Source organism: Plectropomus leopardus, chromosome 3 (genome assembly GCF_026936395.1).
Source record: "Plectropomus leopardus strain MGB_pleo_1.0 chromosome 3, ASM2693639v1, whole genome shotgun sequence".
Taxonomy (NCBI): domain Eukaryota; kingdom Metazoa; phylum Chordata; class Actinopteri; order Perciformes; family Serranidae; genus Plectropomus; species Plectropomus leopardus.
In genome coordinates, this window is record NC_142178.1 from 32,199,093 (window position 1) to 32,219,832 (window position 20,740).

The window sequence follows — 20,740 nt, forward strand, 5'->3', positions numbered from 1 at the left end:
ATGAAATCCAGACAGACTTCCTTATAATACATCCATGAGTCAGACAGGAGTAGGTGGAAGAAAATGCAGGGTTAAAAGAGCTTAAAATGCAAAAGAGGAGCAGGTAAGATGTCTGTGATTTCCTTGAATATAGTAATGTCAGCCAGCAATTATTTTTTCCAGAGGCGCCAGTAAGGGAGCTAGTAATTATACTTCTGTCTTCTATGCTGCTTTGAGGTGGATGGTGTTTTGGCATACTAATAATAAAATGCAGTGTGATAAAAATCTTTCCCCAAATTAAGCTGGACACACCACAGTGTAGTGATAAGAACCAAAGGTAAATAAGCCTATGAACATCTGCATATTATATTCATTTGTTTTTAAGTATGTATGTAAATATTGTTTTATATGTGAAATGTTAATCTGTATACCCTATTTATGTTTTATTGTATTTTATACTTTTGTATCTATGTGTGTGTTTGTTATTTTTCTACTTAATTTGGCATTATTTGCTGTACAGATATTTTATTATATATTATTTTGTATAGGCAGTATGGGGGGTGTTTTAAAGGAAAATATTGTCTGATGTTTGTAAACAATACTCTTTTTCCTCAAACAAAAACATGCTTCAAAAAGACAATAAATGAGATCACAAGCATGTATAATTTAATCTAAATTATTTTATTTTTTATTTTTGAGAATTAGTTGCCTTTATTCCATGCCACGCATAAGATACCTCACCAGAAATTATGGGGCAAACAGAGGAAAACATGACATGCAACAAGGTTCCCCAGTCAACTTACACTGTTAAGAAATGCAAGCACTCTCTAAACTTTCAGGTGTATGGCAGTTATCAGTTGTTAAAAAACAATTGTAGAACTTCATCCTGTAACAGCTGAGTAACATTAAAACTCTGCATCCACACGTACCCTTCTTTCTTAAAGAAAGAAACAACTCATTAAAATTCTGTACCAACTAGCTTACTTTTAGCATAAAATCCATGTAACCTTGACACATTTCTCACAAAAAATGTATTGTCAAACAAATAACAGAAATCCAGTTTTAATTAAGGTTTAATTAAAATGAAAGTGAAAATAAACTCAAGGCATCAGTGTGAGCTAATGAAGGACTCAACCTTCTGCCTTTAAGTAAATGTGATGCAATGAGTGATCAATCATCATCCAATAAAAGGAGAACACATACAGAGGTTAATAAAAATACATAACAGACATACTGTAACTACTTCCATCATGTGACTCATTTCAAATTAAAGAACTAAAGGGTGCCTGGTGAAAATCAAACCAAAATGCAGTACATTTAGGAAAATGTTACAGCAGTTACAGCAGCTAACAGCAAACTTACTTTGATTACCATTATCAGCACTTAGTAGAACATTCAGTCAAGTTATGATTTTAAGTTCCATGATTTAAATGGATGATTAATAGCTCCTAAAAAGTGAAACTGGTGAACTTTTCTATCTCCGTTGAGGTTATGAACAGTGAACGAGTTGATTTCACTGAACCATTTACAAGATGACACAAGGCAATGCAAAAGGATTTGACCTTTCAGCTTGAAATCTAGCGCCAGCCAGATGCCTTTGGTTCAATCTTTCTTGTTCCTCTCTCAGTTCCCTTGCATGCTTTTCGTTTAATTCGTTCATCATGTTTGTCATCTCCCTTTGTTTCTCCTCTCTCTCTCTCTGTCTCTCTGCATTTCTCTCCTCTGCCTCCCTCCTCCTCTCCTCATTCATCTCTTCCCTCTCCCTCTTCCTCTCCTCCTCTCTCTCAATTCTCTCCTTCTCTCTCTCAGCCTGGAGTTGTTGACTAATTTTCTGCATTTGTATTTCATATTTCTCCTGTATTTGCCTCTCCAATTCCTCTCTTTCTCTGCGTATTTGCTCTTCTTTCTCTTTCAGGATGCGTTGTTTCTCCTCTTCGATTTTCCTCTCAGCCTCTTGGAACATTTCATTGGTGTAGTGGCTTCCTCCGTTCTTCAGGGTTATATTACTGATCTTCTGGAGCAGCTCAGTAACCTGAGAACGATCATTGTTCTTGTTGTTGAACACATGGTACTGGCCATTACATCTGGCCACGAGCTCCTGCAGGTCTGGACTTTCAGCCAAGAATTCCTCAATAGTTGTATCTTCAAGAAGGTCACCATAAGTGAAGAGAACCATGCTGTATCTGTCTGCAGCCTCACCGAAGATTTCTTGAATCCGTTGCACCGCTTTCTTTTCCTCGTCAGTGAATCGGCCCAGTCTGATGATCACCAGGAACACATGGGGTCCAGGAGAAGCGTAAGAGATGCACTGACTGATATCTTTAGTTGTTTTGTCCATGCCATACCTGGTGTCAAAGAGGCCTGGGGTGTCGATAACAGCAACCCGTCGCCCATCCGTCCCAGTATTGCCCTTGGAACAGTCTATAGTCATAGACTTTGCACTGAACTTGGATTCAAAGCAGGATCGCCCCAGAATGGTGTTTCCGGTGGCGCTCTTCCCAATTCCAGTTTTCCCCACCATCACTATCCTGAGCTCCTCATTATTCTGTATTAGGGGCCCTGTATAAAAGAATAATTAAAATTACATACGTTTCTGCGCTTCAAGTAATTATGCAGTTGTAAAGAATTTAAGGAAACAGGGGTGTAGATTTATTCTATTTAATACAACTATAATACAACAAATGGATAGCATGGGGGAGACTTTGTATATAAAAGAATGGAAGTACCAGCTCTCTGCAAGTACTCCAGAGTATGACTAACTACTTGTATCTGTGAAATTTCACCATGACAAAAGAAATGACTCTATCAATTTACCATATATTTATGATATTTAAAGTATAGTTTAAATGCGCCAAAACGTTGCAGATTAAATATTGACTAATAGGTCTGTTCTCATGCAAGCTCTGTGTTTTTTTTAATGAAAAGTAAAGCACCAAAATTTATACATATCCCATGTAATCATTAGCCACTTATGCGTATATAACTCATGTACGCAGGAAGGCTGTGATAACGTGACCAATGCATATATGAGAGTAAATAAGAAAGCAATTTCCATGTTGTATGTCATTTAACCGCAGGACTTTTCCTAGGAGACTGCTGTTTGTTACCATCTAAACTTTGAGTAATTTTATGATAAGTCATGAACCTGTTTTTTTTCCTAAACCCAACCACAGTAACTTTACGTTAAATATGTATTTTACACAACTTCATACGTGGGGTGCAAACTTAAAGGATATAATACGAAATGTTGTATGAGGATATGTTGATATAAGAAGGCTGCAATCAAGAAACCAACCCTGTAATGTTACAATGTGGGCAACACTAAACTGTTAAAATTGCATACGAATTTTAGGTATCCTCATACAACGGATGATATTATATACAATGAAAACTGAAACATTGGAGTTTGTATAATATCCTACGAATTAGTTCCCCACTGATGACATTATGTCTTTAACCTCAAGTTACGTAATGAATGTAAATATGGTTAGGTTTAGGACAAGAAACATGTTGAGGACGTACCTTAAGATGAGCCCAAGGCCATGTCTACACGGAGATGGAACCGATCTATTTCTTTTTTGTTTTAAAAAAGTTTTTCATAAACAAGGAATAGTCTCAAGAAATGTGTTTGTCCATACAAATCCACTGAAAACGCTGTAGTTTATATGCCAGGCCTGTAAGTGGCGCTGTAACACTGCCCCAGAAATACACCAAAACCAGAAAGTACGACATGGAGCATAAGGATAAAACTCGTAACACGGGAAAAGTCCCCAGGAAAGTCCTATGTTTATTGACCTATCCACCACCTGCTTCATTATGCAGCACTTCCTTCTCTACTCCCGTCAGCGCTTTGATCACAAATTATTGGCTCATCATTACGAGGAATACAGACATATTTTAGTGCATTACTTTTTGTAGAAAAGTGTACCAGCAGTGCATGAGAACAGCCTGAACATTTATAGCATTACTAAGCATTACTAGCCATTATTAATTGTAATGTCATTATTTCTTAACGGTTAAATAACCATTAACAAAAATTTAAAAGGTTTAAAAATCAGTCGGTAATCCTTAACAAATACTTGACGTAGTATGTAAAATGTAAAATTGTTCAGCAATATACTGCTAAAATATAAATGTTAGTAAATAATTAGTAAAGATTCATTATAATTTCATTGTTTGTTAACAGTAAAATAACTAATAACTCAGTATCATGACCTACCATTGCTTTGTTTCTTGTCCATGTTGGGGCTATTTACGGTGGAGTAGCTGCGGCTGCTGGAGTGAGTGTGCTGAGTTGTAAACCCTTGTGCTGCTGCTGCTGCTGCTCCTCTTTATACTTCTCCAGTGCACCAAACCCCACCCAGTCTTCTGCGCATATCTGATATCACAATGAAACAGCAACTGACTATTTATATAGTTATTACTCTCTCCATCTTTGTTACATTATGTATGGGCTCTGGGCTGTTTGTGAATGTTATCACATCATATCTGCATTTTTTCCCATTACCAGACATGTTCTCTTTAACATTCATTACAAGTTAGTTGGTTTATGAATATATTTTCCTTTAACAAACTTATCTGCTTCAATCCTAACATTTGCTTTCTGTTAGAATAAAAGCCCTTTAGCCTCTAGGAATGTCCCTGCAATTCTCTTAACATGTGAATGTCTCTCACTGTTGCAGTCTTAAATATATCTTCTGCTTTAGCAAACATTTCTTCATTGTCTCAGCCCTTACTTCTGCTTTCAGTTTGAATAAAACCTTTTAGCTGCTATGAATGTCCCTGCAATTCTCTTAACATGTGAACGTCTCTTACTGTTGCAGTCTTTAATATTCCTTCTGCTTTAGCAAACATTTCTTCATTGTCTCAGCCCTTACTTCTGCTTTCACTTTGACTTTAGCCCTTTAGCTTCTAGGAATGTCCCCACAAATCTCTCAGCATGTAAACATCTCTCCCTGTTAGTCTTAAATATATCCTCTACCTTAACAAAAAAAATCTGTCTCAGTCCTTTTGCCCTTTAGCTCCTACACTTTTGCTTTCTGTTAGAATAAAAGCCCTTTAGATCCTACACTTTTGCTTTCTGTTAGAATAAAAGCCCTTTAGATCCTACACTTTTGCTTTCTGTTAGAATAAAAGCCCTTTTAGCTCCTACACTTTTGCTTTCTGTTAGAGCTTCTAGACATGTCCCTGCAGTTCTCTTAACATGTGATCACTTCTCACAATGGCAGTCTTAAATATATCTTTAACTTTGGCAAACATTTTTACACTGTCTTTGCTTCTGCTTTCAGTTTGACTACAGCCCTTATATTTCTTGGAAAGTCCCTGTTAATTCTTTCAAAATGTACACCTTTCTTACTGTTGCAAACTCAAAGACTTCAGAATTTTTTTAAATGAGGAGAGTTAATGCACAAAAGACAAACATGATTGATGTTAAGTCAGTTCTGTGCACCTGTGCTGTACAACAGCGTCAGTCTGCAGCCTTGCTTTGTACACAGAATGCTTGGCTTTGCTCCCCCTCCCTCCTCCATTTACAAGAAATCAGCCCATGTATAAGAAATGCTGCAGAGACACTACACAGCAGCTCTCCAATTATAGTATGAAATGGGAGAGCTGCTGAAATTATACACAGTGCTCACCAAATATAGCCGATAATAATCCCTAATAATGTAAATTAGTCGTGTTTGCTCCCTCCAACAATGTCATTTCTGTATAAAGAAGAAGAAAAAGAAGATCGCAAAAGTAAAAGCAAAATGAGAATCTGAAATAGGACTACTGTCACATTAAAAACCTTTTATAGGTAGACTGCAGGGAACTATAACACGTTTCCTTCCATGCAGTTTGCATAAGACAAACAATGATTTTTATTTCTTGAAAACAGTTGTAATCTTTCAAAAATACTGCATTTAAATGTCAGAAGCTTATAACAAAAGAATACAAAATGGACCACATTGGTGTTTTAATATCTCAGTCCTTACATGATATTCTTGTTATTACCGAATCATGGTGAAAGAAAAGTTATCAGCGATACAAAAGTAGCTATTAATAACTATCATTTATTTAGATGTGACAGGGTGGGCGGAGGAGTTGGTGTGGCTGTCTATGTCAAATCCAGGTCCTCAGTTGCAGTTTTAAAAGTTATCTCACTTCCTGTTTATCTAATTTGACCCAACTTATTGATAAAATATGTTCACCAGCTACCGTCACCCATCACAGACATTCAAATTCAAACTCAAACCCTAACAGGTTCTTTTGTCTGCAACAACAAAAAAACACATTTCCAAATTTTCTCTATCTGACACAGCTTTATGACATGTTCAGTCAAAAGATCACCTTTATCTTTCAAAAATATAAAACTGAAATGTTACCCTTATCCCCAAAAACTGGTAACTTCCAGAAGTTTTACTAGTAGATGAGTGCAGATCAAGAAAGAAAACGTCTTGATGTTGCATTTATGTTTCTGGGACCTCAGCTGTGTGCCAACCAACCCCAGTCTCCCCTGATTTCTAGGACACAGGGCTGGTGAGGAAGTACTGTTTCATATAAAGTAGTGTGTGACATGAAGACCTCAGACTCTTAGTTAAACAGTTAATAAATACTTTGACAAAAGTTCAATTTTGGCACCACATCTTTATTTTCAGTTAAGCACACAAAAATATGATCCGTTTATGTATTTGTCACATAAAATACTTCAAAACACAATTCCCAAGAATGTAATTCTGTCAATTTGTTCAGTTTTTACATAAAAAAAGACTGAAAACATAAAAAGGTCATTTAATGTAAACACAGATTGAGATATGATGTGTGATATGTAACAATCCATACTGTAAAATAGAAACACTGAATTTCCCCTTCGGTTATATTCAAAAAAGCATACAAAAAGAACGCTACATGGCAACCTGAGAGTCTAATATGATGAGCGACTAAGCCTCACTAACCTTCAGAATATAGCTCTACTTGAACAAATACAGTAAAGTGTGATTATAGATCTGCAGATGACACATATTTTCATATATTTATTTTAAAGCGCACTGTTTATGGGAGAGTCTTGAGGGTTCCTAAACTGCCTGAGCTACTCAAAGTCTGAAAAACTTCCCAAGTGCCTTTCCAAATTCTTTAACTCCTGCAACGACCATTTCAGCAGCTTTTATCACATGATATAAAGGATTATTCCCCTCAGCTTCGACTCTGGCCTCATTATCCTGCTTTGCCTGCATCCTTTCTCTTTCCTCATTCAGTTGTCTGTCATGCTGCTCCTTCATTTGGTTCATCATGTTTGTCATCTCCCTTTCTTTCTCCTCTCTCTCTCTCTGTCTCTCTGCGTTTCTCTCCTCTCTCTCCCTCCTCCTCTCCTCGGTCATCTCCTCTCTCTCCCTCTTCCTCTCCTCTTCTCTCTCTCTTCTCTCCCTCTCCCTCTCAGCCTGCATCTGATCATTCATTTTCTTCATTTGTTTTTCATATTGTTCTATTAGTTTCCTCTCCATTTCCTCTCTTTCTCTGCGATTTTGCTCTTCTTTCTCTCTCAGGATGCGTTGTTTCTCCTCTTGGATTTTCCTCTCAGCTTCTTGGAACATCTCGTTGGTGTAGTGGCTTCCTCCGTTCTTCTGGGCTATGTTTCTGATCTTCTGGAGCAGCACAGTAACCTGAGAACGATCTTTGTTCTTATTGTTGAAGACGTGGTACTGGCCATTACATCTGGCCACGAGTTCCTGCAGGTCTGGGCTTTCAGCCAAGAATGCCTCAATTGGATTTCCTTCAAGGAGGTCACCATGAGTGAAGAGAACCATGCTGTATCTGTCTGCAGCCTGGCCGAAGATTTCTTGAATCCTTTGCACCGTCTGCTTCTCCTCGTCGGTGTATCGGCCCAGTTTAATGACCACCAGGAACACATGGGGTCCAGGAGCAGCGTAAGTGATGCACTGGCAAATATCTTTAGTTGTTTTATCCATACCAAATCTGGTGTCAAACAGGCCCGGGGTGTCGATAACAGCAACCAGTTGCCCATCCACCACAGCTTTGCTCTTGAAACAGTTCACGGTCAAAGACATCGGACTGAACTTGGAGTCAAAGCAGGGTTGCCCCAGAATGGTGTTTCCTGTGGCGCTCTTCCCAATTCCAGTCTTCCCCACCAACACTATCCTCAGCTCTTGGTTATTATGTATGGTATGTCCTGTGTAGAAGAATGAGTTGCAATGATGAACTATAGACATAGATTTTTCAGAGCACAACTGGCATTAACTAACTTAAAAAAAGCCTCAAATCTGTTATTAAAATGTCTTGAATCAATCTTTTAAAAGCATTTTAAGAAGTTTTGGAGAAAGTAAGTAGGATTTTTACTTATTTATTTTTTAATCTAGTTAATTTTACTTTAACATAATTGACAACATTTTTTTCAATTAATTTTACTGAATGGCTGAATGGGTTAATATCAGGTAGATCAGGACAATGGAACCAACAACAAAAGTTAGTAAAGTAAACCCGCCAAAAAACCACCCAGTATAGTAAACCTGCCAAAAAACCACCCCGCATACTCCAGTTCTGTTCTACTTGCATCTCCACCGCACCCAGGAGGAGGGTTTTTTTTTCTTTGTCTGTTTAGATTTTTCAGCATTTAAAGTAGGTCATCCAACTACTTAACTGGGGGTGGGGTTATATTTTACCTAACAATTAAACATTTTAACAAAATTTTTCCTAACCTAATTGATGTTGGTTCAGGTTTTGTTTTTTACTTATTCAGTTTTAGTTGTTATGAAATTTGGTGATAAATTACATTTCAAGTGGCATTCAAAATTTGTTAAACTGCAGGAGCCTTGTATGAAATACTCCAGAATTTGTAGCCAGATCATGATCTTGAAACTAAAGGTTATGACAGAAAAAAATGTAGACCTATTTGCAGCTCTACCCAGCCAACTGTCAGCTGTGATCACTGTTATACACTGTAAAATAGCACTACTTTAAAACAAGGATATTGTGTCATGACTTACCTAAATAGCCGGTCATGTTTGGGTTGTAGTAGCTGCCTGTCATGTTCGGGTTGTAATAGTTGCTGGTCATGTTGAGGTTAAAGAGGTTAAAGGTAGATACTGCAACTGGAGCGAGCACAAATGATTTCAGCCTGTGTGTCTGCTGCAGCTCCTCTTAAAATGAAATAAACCACACCCACAAAGAGATGCCTTCAGTTAAAGGGAAACTGAAGCTAAAGCTTTTGGTAGTTATGTAATTTTTATTTTTAACACAAGTTATATACATGACAAAAAACACAATATACAGTCTTTGTGAATTTTGAATTAGTATATATATACTTGGTTTAACAGAGAGAGATAGTTATTCTAAATGAATTAATACACTCTGTCTGCACCCAGAGTTTTTTTTTTATATGTTTAACCTTTAGCTGTTTTCAGAAAAGAAGGGGGGGGGGGGTGTCACAACATGTCCCCCATATGCCATTACTTAAAAATTAAACGAATGCCATATAAAAAGCAACAGTATAGTATGTCAGCCAAATGTCATGAAAAAACAACTTATTATAGCTTGTAGAGATGCGTCATAGATACAAAGAAGAAAAAGTGAGAAAAAACAGATAAAAAAACATCACAATCTAGGATGTCAAAAAAAATGGCAGAAAATGCCATAGTACAGTATGTCAGCAAATTTCAATTTTTTTTACTTTACATAAAAATGCCTGAAAATTACATATTATAGATTGTAGAGATGCTGTATAGCATACAAAGTGGAAAAAACTGCCAAAGCAGGCCATTAACGTCATAATTGTCAACACAGACTCAAAAGCTAATTAATACACATCACACACAGTAAACACATATATTAATCAGAATAAAGACAATTGAGAATTTGTCTCCTTCATAACCGGCCCCTGATTTAGGTTATATTTTCAAAACACTACTGAGCACAAATACTAACACTGAATTAGCAAATAAAACAACTGTTTTCCTCTTGCGGAAATGGTTGAAATCTCCGTAACAGCCAACATTTTCTAAAAAAATCACACAATTTTGAATCAATATTCATTTTTGAATAAACAGAATGAAATATAAAAATGTACCAGAAATTATTTTTTAAAAATCAAGCCTTACTACGACTCAATTCATTACTGCTATTTTTTCCCCTTTCATTTTTAGCCTGGGATTTATTTTTTGTTTAACTATTGTCATTATTATAATTTCTTTCTTTTTAATTTTTCAAATGACTTTTTATTTCATAATTGCACTTTCCATGACGAGGGAGATGACAAACATGAGTTTTCACCCCTCACCATTCGGCCAGCCTTTCAGAAGAAAAGGCCAGCAAGCTTGTTTCTGATGACAAGAGAGACCAAATCTCTGTTTGTTTTTTGTTCCAGTTGCAGGAAAATGTTGTCACTCTGTCCTTTTTATCAGAAAGGTTTATGAGGCCAGCCTATGTGACAACAGAGTGAAAAAATTCAATTTCCCCTCAGGTATTCATAAAGTATGTGTTGTCTTGAGTCATTTGTCAGCTTTACAGCGGTAACCATTACAGTACTTAATCGTCGTTATTGGTGATGATGTATGGCAACATCATTTGACTTGTCAGCTTGGGGTGGCTGATAAATTGTACCATCCCATGCTGGGAAAGAGGTTCAATTTTTTTTTATCTGAGAAATTTAAATAGTTAAACAGTGTCACTTCAAATACAAAGGCTTGAAAATCAAATTAAAGAATTGTGCAATCATTATCTGACTCCTCCTCCTCCTCTTCTGCCTGCCTTCTCAGCCTTTCTCTCTGCTCTTCTAGTTCTCTTTCACGCTGTTCTGCTAACTGTCTCATCATATTTTCAAGCTGCCTCTGTCTCTCCTCTTCCTCTCTCCTCCTCTCTGCTTCTCTTTGCTCTCTCTCCCTCTCCATCTCCCTCTCCCTCCTCTCCCTCTCCCTAATCCTCTCCAACTCTCTCTCTCTTCTCTCCCTCTCCCTCTCAGCCTGGATTTGTTCATTTATTTTCCTCATTTCTTCTTCATATTTTTCTTTCATTTTCCTCTCCATTTCCTCTCTTTCTCTGCGATTTTGCTCTTCTTTCTCTCTCAGGATGCGTTGTTTCTCCTCTTGGATTTTCCTCTCAGCTTCTTGGAACATCTCGTTGGTGTAGTGGCTTCCTCCGTTCCTCTGGGCTATGTTTCTGATGTTCTGAAACAGCTCAGTGACCTGAGAACGATCTTTGTTCTTGTTGTTGAAGACGTGGTACTGGCCATTACATCTGGCCACGAGCTCCTGCAGGTCTGGACTTTCAGCCAAGAATTCCTCAATTGGATTTCCTTCAAGTTGGTCACCATGAGTGAAGAGAACCATGCTGTATCTGTCTGCAGCCTGGCCGAAGATTTCTTGAATCCTTTGCACCGTCTGCTTCTCCTCGTCGGTGTATCGGCCCAGTTTAATGACCACCAGGAACACATGGGGTCCAGGAGCAGTGTAAGAGATGCACTGGCTGATATCTTTAGTTGTTTTATCCATACCAAATCTGGTGTCAAACAGGCCCGGGGTGTCGATAACAGCAACCTGTTGCCCGTCCACCACAGCTTTGCCCAGGGAACAGTCTACAGTCATAGAGGTTGGACTGAACTTGGATTTAAAGCACTGTCGTCCCAGAATGGTGTTTCCAGATGCACTCTTTCCAGTTCCAGTCTTCCCCATCAGCACTATCCTCAGCTCCTGATTATTTTGTCCAGAATATCCTGTGTAGAGAATTGAGTCACAATGAGTAAGAATCTGTATCAGGTTGCACATACATTACACTTAATTAAGATAAAAGGAAAGAAACATTGACGTTAAAGAGCGCAGCCGTCGTCAACTGTCCAGCTTATATGCCGTCTGTTTGTCCATTATCTACTCTGTGTGTGCTAGAGCCAGAGATTGTATAAAGGGATGGACAGCATGACAGCCCATCACTAACATGGAGCACCCTTCCATGTTCGTGAAAGAGCTATAGGCCAAAGTAAAAGCTCAAAATACATGCCAAGTACATTTTTCCCAAAGATGTCTGTCTCGGAAGGTCGTTCTCATCACCTTGATGTTTGTTCAATTGATTGTTTTTATGACGTTTGGTTTGGTTTGGTTTTAATAAGTTACTCAGTTCTACAAAAAGGGGATTTGCCCCCATTATTGATAGCAGTGACAGCCAATCCATAGGCTAGAATTTAATGGGGCTGCTCGTGATTGGTCGGATGGCAGAAACCCCCAATCTCCTCCCCTGTGCAGATTTTACTACTGTGCAGATGCTGGCTCCGAATGCCGTCACCAGAGCAAGATGGCAACGACCATATCTGGGATATTTTTGCTTCACTTAAGCACAGCTGGGGTGAATGGGTACGCATCTTCTATTTTTATGTATAGTCAATTGTAAAAGCAAACGGGGAAACACCATTCACCATAAACAACAGCAAAATTCTCTATGAGACTGTTTATTTATGGTATTTACCAAAGTTATTAGCATTTAATTCATATTAGGACAGTGTGAGTCTCCTGCCTTTTGCTGTTATCTAAGGTGCAGTGTGTGTGAAGCACCCATGTTTTTACATGTGGATGTAAACAGTAGGTGCAACTTCATATACACTGGTTTGATTTTAATACATTTTAAGTACTTGAAGTGTGCCCTGTGTAGCTGTATTGTCTAGGAAAAAGGAAAAGTATCGGTTCAAAACTCAGTATCAGTGGATACTCAGTATTAAATGAGTCAGGTCACGATTAAGTGCAAAAACAAATAAAATAAAATAAAACAAAACAAGTTTATAAGAGCCACAGAAGTATTATTCATGAACTTACTATTATACAACAGTAAAACAGCTGTACTTTAAAACATGAATACAGTATCATGACTTACCAAAGTTGCTGGCCATGTATGGGTTGTAATAGTGGTTGGCCATGCTGAGGTTAAAGAGTTCAGAGTAGACTACAGCTGAAGCGAAAGCAGAGATTCAAATGTATCAGCTGCAGCTCCTTTGAGTTTACACCACACCACACCCACAAAGTCAGAATGAAACTGAATCTCTATAACTTACAGTTACAGGAGGAAATCTGTTATGAGTGGGGTATACATGAGAATATATTTAAAACAAAATACACAGTCTTTAGCAACTTCGGATGAGTATATATAGCCTTGGTTTAACAAAGAGAACAAGATAAGCTTTATATGAGTAAGTCCTCACCATAATCACCATGTGACAACAAGTATTCTAAATGAATTCATACAGTGTGTTTTCACCCAGTGTACTTTAAAATGTGCTTCTTGAGCCTTTTCCACCTGTTTGCCCTGGGATGCGAAATCTTATGAAACAAGACTGGGCCAAAACTTTAGTATATGGCTGGGCCATGTATAAAATTCAAGAGGAGGATCTTTAAATATATTTTTTACCATTGCTATTGTATATTTAATTAGTCGTACTTTTGACTAAATACTATATCTACAAACAAACCAAACACCCTGAGGTTAAGGTGCTAATTCAATAGTGATTTGGTTTTTAATGTACTTACCTAAAGTGACGACAGGCGGCAGCAAAGAGCCCAACAGTCTCGAGCCCACCGGAAGTGACGGAAGAAGAAGACGTCATTGTTTTGGTTGACTGGTTTTTCTGCAGACTGAATGAGGAGAAAATATTTTGAACGGGGCGATAAATCTGGCGGAGCTTTGATAGTTTAAATAACCAGGTAAGTTTAACAGACCGGGAGAGAAGACTTTGGAAAATCGGAGAAAACAGCTGAACGGCAAGTGACGCACGCTGAAAAACGTTTATATTATTTAATATCTTGTAATGAAAAATGTTTCCTGCAGCTCTCATAAATAACGCTTATACTGCGACTCTTCTGCCTGTTTTCATAAAGTCGTCTGAAATATATTAGAGCAACGGTGCTGAAGGATGATTGCTAAGTTGTTGTAACACGTCTTTCCAACCAAACAACTGTATCATTTTTGTAGAAGAGGAAAGGCGTGGCAGCAGGGGCAAGCGATGGCTTCATAAGATAGTGGTTCACGTTTTAATTAATATAGCTTTTATTTGTTCGTGCCGAATTCATGATGAAATCGTCAATATTCGTAAACATTAAAATAAATTATCCCACCGCTTACTTATTTTCTTCATGTGTATATCAACTTAAATAACCTTATTTTTAAATGGAACTTTGGTTGGCCATGTCAAAGCGCAACTTCCTGAAGAGTTTTGTCATTTCAACTGTTTGTAATTACAAACTATGCATAGCTATTTACATATATGATTGACGCTGTATCAGAACTATCAAATAAAATTGTAGTTTACTATTTTTTAGCACTGCTTTTATTTTGAAAGTTATGAGCAGTAGAAGAGCATTTGTCCAAACATGTTCAGCTATTCATGAGAGTTTATAGTAAATGGTTTGAAGCAAAATTATCAAAACATACTCACTGACAAGTAGAGCCTGCTATGTAAATTCAAATAAAAAATGTTAAATATATGTTGCCAGCACTAGTAAGTGACTGTAATGAGTTAGCAACAAATAATATCCCTCATAATGTGAAATTATGTGAGTTTAATTGGAATAAATATGAATTATTGGTACATTCTAGATGTAGTCAAATCGAAGATTTGGCAGATTCTCTCACTGGAGCTGCAAACGGGCTATTACTAAATATTTGCATTGTTATCTCTACAGCCCCCCTCATTTTTGTGCAGCAGACAAATCTTACAGTGTGTTTGCAAGCCATATAAAAGTTTGTAAATGTCTTAAATACAATTTTAGACATATTTAGCCTGCTATGTCATTAAATACAACTGCATTTTAACTTGTGTGGAGCCATATTGTCAAAAACATTTTCTAAGCTTTTACTGTATTGTTGTCAAAAAATACGTACATTTTTTGAAATTTAACATTTACGATTTTGTGAATTTTTTAAACCCCCCATTGAACCTAATACTGTCTTCATGCTTTATACTTGCACTTACTGGTGATTTTAATCAACTCACCCCTCAACTCTAAAGATGTAGCAAGATCAAGGACAAATTTCAAATTTGTTTTTTAAACTTTGTTTAAAAAATTACAAATAAATCTTATATATAAATATAAATAAATCTTCTGTCTTAATTTTATAATAACCTGCAATGCTTTTACAAGAAAAGGTAATTTTTTTAAAAATCTTATCTCAAAAATGTCTTAAAATTCATTATTAAGTATCATATATCTGTAGAGACCCTGGAAAAGAATGGTAATTGGTAATCATGACCTTAGAATGTTGCCTTCTCTGTTGTGCGTGTAGAGTTTTCTTTCGTAATAAAATTATTCAGTTGGAAAAAATCACCAAACTATGAACACCAGTGTCGATCATGCAGTAAAGTGTATCCCTGTATGTATGTTTCAGATCAGTCACCATGACAACCAAGCGCGGACTGATAACTGATTCATTCAAGGTGGTGAAGAAAGCAAGAAAGAGAGTGAAACGAGAAAAGACGCCGTCTCCTCCTCCACAGCAGCAAGGTGAAGAGCAGCACAGTGTTTGTATAGAGGTCAAGTTTTGATTATTGCAGCTGTGTTCTGTGTTGTTTCTGATCTCCCCTCTGTGAAACAGGCATCCTTTGTTTGAAAAATCACTTTATAAACAGTCAATAAAATCCAAAGACCAATCAGTATCTACAGATTGGAGAAGAAGGCTAAAATATATTTTTCATATTCATACATATAGCTTTATAGTTACATTTGTGATACCTTTAGGTCCAGGTAGCTTTTAAGGGTATTCTTCTACTGATACACATACTGTATATTCCCTGCAAAATCTATTTCTAATCTATAATCTCTATTATGTATAACAAAGCAGTTTTTACTTAATTCAGAGTTAATTAAAATAACTGGTAATTGAAGATTCTATAGTTTTTGTTTTAAAAAAAACCGCTTTGAACATTATAAAGAAAATTCGATTTTTAGTTTTAAAAGGGTTCCTGCAGATCCTTAAAAAGTCTTCTAAGGCATTAAATTCATTTAGGCCATAATTGGTATTAAAACGTGTTAAAAATGCAAAACATTATGAGAAGGATATTAAGATGTGTTTTTTTCTGACAATGCATTGTAAAATCTCTCTTTTTTTTTTAAATAATTCACCAACTCTAATAGCTTGCAAATCAGAAAAGAGGAACCAACAACACTCCTATATATTTGCAACATCCAATCAAATGATTTTTTTTTTAAACTTGACCAAAAATGTTATGCTTTATGTTGAGAAAAAAATGGGAAAAATTGTTCCCCACTTTAAGTAATGGATGTCAGTTCATATTTTGTTTTTTTTCCTTCAGTTTGGGTTATTGTGAAAATAGTGTTGAATTCCACTCTGAGTGGTGTTAAAAAAAAGTCTTAAATCCAACTTTCCGTAAGTTGTAGGAACCCTGTTCAAATGTTATTTTATTTATGATGATTTCAGTTTAATATTCTCAATGTTAGGGCTGTTTGGGTTTCTCCGATACTCTGGTGACTTGAATTCTCTCTGAATCTTTTTACTGGAGTAGAGACTGAAACTTTAACGCTCCGAGAGGAGGAGCTGCAGAAGCTCAGACAGTTTGATCTGGACTGGAGATTTGGGCCCTGCACAGGTAACACATCTACACGTGTACACACTGAAGCATATTTGGCTCTGGAATAAGATGAAATGGTGTCAGCTTAAATATTATTCAAAGGTTTGAATTAGTGCACAAGATTAGAATTTTTGAGTAGTCAAACTACTTGAACAAATTTATACAATATGTAGTGCAGGTGATCTACCAAGCGTTTTCATCATGTATATCATTTTTATGCACAAAGCAGCATTGCTGCAGTTTTTTCGCAATGTTCATGTTTTTTCGGCTCTTTTTAGTAAAGGTAACATTATGGTGGTTGCAAAAAACAGCTTTTAATCGCATAAAACACTGAATCATTTATCACATCATCTCTCTCTCTCCAGGTATCAGCAGGCTGCAGAGATGGGAGAGAGCAAAGCTTCATGGTCTGAGCCCACCTGAGGAGATCAGATACCTGCTGCTGCAAACAAACACTGACTCCGAGTACAACCAGAGGTAACACACACACAAAACCCCAGAGTTTTGGGTTTGTTTTCTTTATAATTCCCATACCCTGCACCATAACAACGATACAATTACATTTTATGAGAAATGTTACATTACAGTATGATGTGTTGTGACTCTAGAATCCATACAAATAATAACAAATGCATTTTAGATGTGACGGCATATCAGTTGTGTAATTCATGAGCCGAGATACATGGCAGACTTGCATGAACACAAGTTGCCACACAGTATGTCACTTCAGGGTCATTCACACCAAGAAAAATTACCGTTTGGATAACTCCTACAGCAGTTTCGTAATTAATAGAAATTCCAACAGCCAATCAGAATCTGTCTTATTCAGAAGTCTCATCCAACATGGATCCTAACATTTAATTTGGACCACAAAATATATGTTTTTATGTTGAAAAAGATGTATGGAGCATGCAGCGTATGCTCTGCGCCCCTGTTTACAGAATGTTGTCGTCCATCAGTGTGGATGCTCACATCAAGGTTATGGTTATAGTGCTTGGTGTGGATGACCCTTTACTGTCACTAAATTCACTACGTCATGGAGAATGTATTTGGGCTCTGGAGACACAAACTCGATTTGTGCAGAATGGAGAACCTTTAGTAATCTGAAATAATTGTGGAAGTCATCTGTGATCTTAATCCTGGGTGACTCTGCCATGTCCGTAATTTGATAAATAAAGTTTCTACCGCAAATGACCTACCATATTTTGCCAAACACAAAGGTCTTGTGATATTAAGATTCCCCTGCAAATTGGCATCTCAGCTCAAGAATTATGTACGCTACTTTGTAAAGTATAGATGAAAGTTTTGACAGCATTTTGGGTGCAGGAGGCGCATTGCACTACACAGCGTGGAGATCTATTTGTGCAAAAAGCAAGCTCAAATCAATCAAAAGAGGGAAATTTTGAAAGATGATGAGATGGTGACAATTTGTAGCAGAATTGTTTGTGTTTGCTAATCCACATCCACACAAAAAAGGAGGTTAGCATTCTGCCAGCGGTGTTTTCACAAATGACTGTGCGCATCATTCTCAGGGGATATTGTCAGTAAATTTAGATAAAATGTAGACTTGGCTTATCTAATTCGCTACATGAATCACAAACGCTGCTGGTTATTTCTTTATCACCCCAGGTAATACAGGTCCTGTGCAAATAGGGCTACACATTCATAACATAATATAGTTGGTCTTGATTTGTAGGTACTGATTGTGTTTTTTGTCTTTCAGCCTGTGGAGCGAATACCCATTGTGAGGAAGACATTTTAAGAGACAGCAGGAAAAATGTCATCCAGTTTTGTTTGCTTTTTCTTGCATTTTGTATCACATTGTCTCTTCGACACTCTACTACTTTTTTATTAAAAAAAGAATAATAATTTTACCAAAATATTGTCTTCCTCTGTCTTTTTCTAATGGATAAAATGTTGAAAGAGACATGAAAGATAATGAGTTACACATTCACATAATTTGCCTCCCTCTGGCATCTCCCATGTGGTCTGCACACTGACATACATTTGCCTCCGTCTTTTTATAACTGACCCAACTTAGCACAGTTTCTCTATTTTGCTCTGAGCTCAACAGGATGGAGAATGAGTGGGTGAATGTTTTCTGCAATGTTACCAAGAGATGGAAATTTTGGAAGGAGTTCAGCATTCATGAAGCATCTCTGTTACCCTGTATTAGAGGATAAAGTGATAAACAGGGTTATTGGAACTGATTCCAGAGGTCGGATCAAGTCAATGTTATGCAAGTCACAAGTAAGTCTCAAGTCTATACTCCCAAGTCAAGACAGTGAGGTCCCAAGTCTATACTTTGACATCCTCAACAAGTCATTATGCAGTTTTCACCAACTGTAATGCCATAACAGTATAATAAGACGTGCCAAGCATTAGCTCGCTATGGTAATATTAGCCTTAATTTAACGGTCTTTGTGACACTGCAGATGTTGAACGAAGTTGTTATGCCTCTGTCATTTTCAAACCACACATTTTGCATACTGCAACTATTTTTTTTTGTTGACCACAACGTAGTTTTGTACATTAATAAAAGTATCTTTGCATTTAAAAAAACTGTATTGATAGTGGAGGTTACTGCAGATTTGATTTGGAAAATGTTATTGATAATTACAAGCCCACTATTTTTTTTTTTTTTGTTTTGGGGTTTTTTGACAGATGGACAGCAGGAGGAAAACGAGGGCTGCCAGTTACACTTTAAACGTAAAATCCCGCCTCCAGCGCTACTCGATTGGTCTGCAGTGTCGTCAAACCCTTGAAGCTTAAAACTGATTGGTTCGCATGTCGGCCCGTTGAGCGACAGCAGACGCACCGGCCGCTGATTGGTTGAGATGTGGATTCAGGGGCGGGCGCTTCTGTGGAACAGATTCTGGTGGGCGGGATTTTGAAAGTATTCTGAATGCTGATACGTGGATGTGTTGCGTCAGTTTGATTCCCGGGCTTCTGATTGGTTCATTCTTATCTCGTCGGACTTCTTCTTTGCCAAACACCGTTAATCACTCTCATCACGGGCAGCGGCGTCAATGTGGAAAATTAGCCGCGATGATACGGGAAGTCAGATGATAATTATTGAAAATAAAAGTCCAATCGGCCTATTTGTTGGTATTAGAAGAAATACAGATGTATGTCATGTTCTGATCGTCCAATATGTAATAATTTTTGTAAAATACTCTGAAACTGTCATGGAGTGAGCATTTAGATCAGTGATATTCAATGTATGCAGGCCAAATCTGACCTCCAACAGGATGAGGAGTGGCCCCCTAAACATTTTCTGATTTACATAAATAAATAAATAAAAATCAAGTGATTCACACTGGGAATTGTTTTTCTACCTAAATTATACATTAGATGCCAGAGTGGATTAAACAGCATAAAAATACAGCCTGTTTGAAAAAAGTGCCAGTCATCCACATCTCCTGACAGAGATATTACCTCAGCCCCTTATGTCCTAAAATCATAGAAATGTCCTAAAATCCTTTAAACATCCAAAATTCAGAGGAATGTCCTAGATTCCTAGAAACGTCCTAAAATTTGAGTAATGTCATAAAATCACAGACGTGCCCTACAACCCTAGAAATGTCCTGAAATCATAGAAACATCCTAAATTCCTTGGAATATCCTAAAGTTCTAGAAATGTCCTAAAGTCCTAAAAACCAAATAAGATCCTAGAAATGTCCTAAAATCCCAGGAATGTCCTAAAATCCTAGAAACATCCTAAATCCTATAAAACACCCTAGTCTTAGAAATGTCCTTAAATCATATAAATATTCTGAAATCCCAGGAATGTCCTGTAATCGTAGAAACTTCCTAAATCCTAGAAACACTGTACAGTCTGAGAAATACCATAAAGTTTGATCGAAACATGTATTGCGGCTGCTGCAACTGGCCACTGGCCTCCTGTCATTTTGCAAAACTGGCTCCAAAGCAAAGCAAGTTCAGTATCCCTGTAGGATGCATTTACATTTTGTCATGGCCTGTAGTATTTCTGAAGAGAAATTTAAAATAAGAGACTCTTAGTGGGTGCTGGATCCAAGATGAACAAGTGTAAAGAGATATAGATCCGCACACCAGGAAGCTCCAATTAAAGGATTTTTATTCTGCAAAAACGAATGCGGTTTCGAGCCAGTATGCTCCTCCTCAGACTGTGGTTTTTCTGAAGCAAAAGGTTTTACTTTGACGGTCAAGACCGGAAGTCGCATTTAG

General features: G+C 37.2%; 4 protein-coding genes across 5 annotated transcripts; 1 reads left to right on the forward strand and 3 right to left on the reverse strand.

Annotated features, from left to right (window-relative positions):
• Positions 1-639: 639 nt before the first annotated feature.
• On the reverse strand, positions 640-4,356 carry LOC121941484 (GTPase IMAP family member 9-like). The gene is made up of 2 exons (XM_042484280.2): positions 4,199-4,356; positions 640-2,538 (listed from the first exon to the last, which is right to left on the reverse strand). Exons 1-2 carry the CDS (start codon positions 4,218-4,220, stop codon positions 1,505-1,507), a joined length of 1,056 nt encoding a protein of 351 aa, XP_042340214.2. The 5' UTR covers positions 4,221-4,356; the 3' UTR covers positions 640-1,504.
• Positions 4,357-6,586: 2,230 nt separating this feature from the next.
• LOC121941483 (GTPase IMAP family member 9-like) lies at positions 6,587-9,102 on the reverse strand. Its single transcript, XM_042484279.2, has 2 exons — positions 8,961-9,102; positions 6,587-8,146 (listed from the first exon to the last, which is right to left on the reverse strand). The coding sequence occupies exons 1-2, from the start codon at positions 9,028-9,030 to the stop codon at positions 7,053-7,055; spliced, it is 1,164 nt and encodes a 387-aa protein (XP_042340213.1). The 5' UTR covers positions 9,031-9,102; the 3' UTR covers positions 6,587-7,052.
• Positions 9,103-9,179: 77 nt separating this feature from the next.
• On the reverse strand, positions 9,180-12,899 carry LOC121941487 (GTPase IMAP family member 9-like). The gene is made up of 2 exons (XM_088073332.1): positions 12,826-12,899; positions 9,180-11,680 (listed from the first exon to the last, which is right to left on the reverse strand). The coding sequence occupies exons 1-2, from the start codon at positions 12,866-12,868 to the stop codon at positions 10,668-10,670; spliced, it is 1,056 nt and encodes a 351-aa protein (XP_087929458.1). The 5' UTR covers positions 12,869-12,899; the 3' UTR covers positions 9,180-10,667.
• A 592-nt stretch (positions 12,900-13,491) lies between these two features.
• On the forward strand, positions 13,492-18,411 carry pold4 (DNA polymerase delta 4, accessory subunit). Of its 2 annotated transcripts, none has more exons than XM_042484285.2 (5): positions 13,492-13,649; positions 15,331-15,446; positions 16,466-16,549; positions 16,897-17,008; positions 18,255-18,411. In XM_042484285.2, exons 2-5 carry the CDS (start codon positions 15,341-15,343, stop codon positions 18,277-18,279), a joined length of 327 nt encoding a protein of 108 aa, XP_042340219.1. In that variant the 5' UTR covers positions 13,492-13,649; positions 15,331-15,340; the 3' UTR covers positions 18,280-18,411. The 2 variants fall into 2 exon arrangements, with proteins under 2 accessions (XP_042340219.1, XP_042340218.1); XM_042484284.2 differs by having other exon boundaries at positions 13,550-13,706.
• Positions 18,412-20,740: the final 2,329 nt, after the last annotated feature.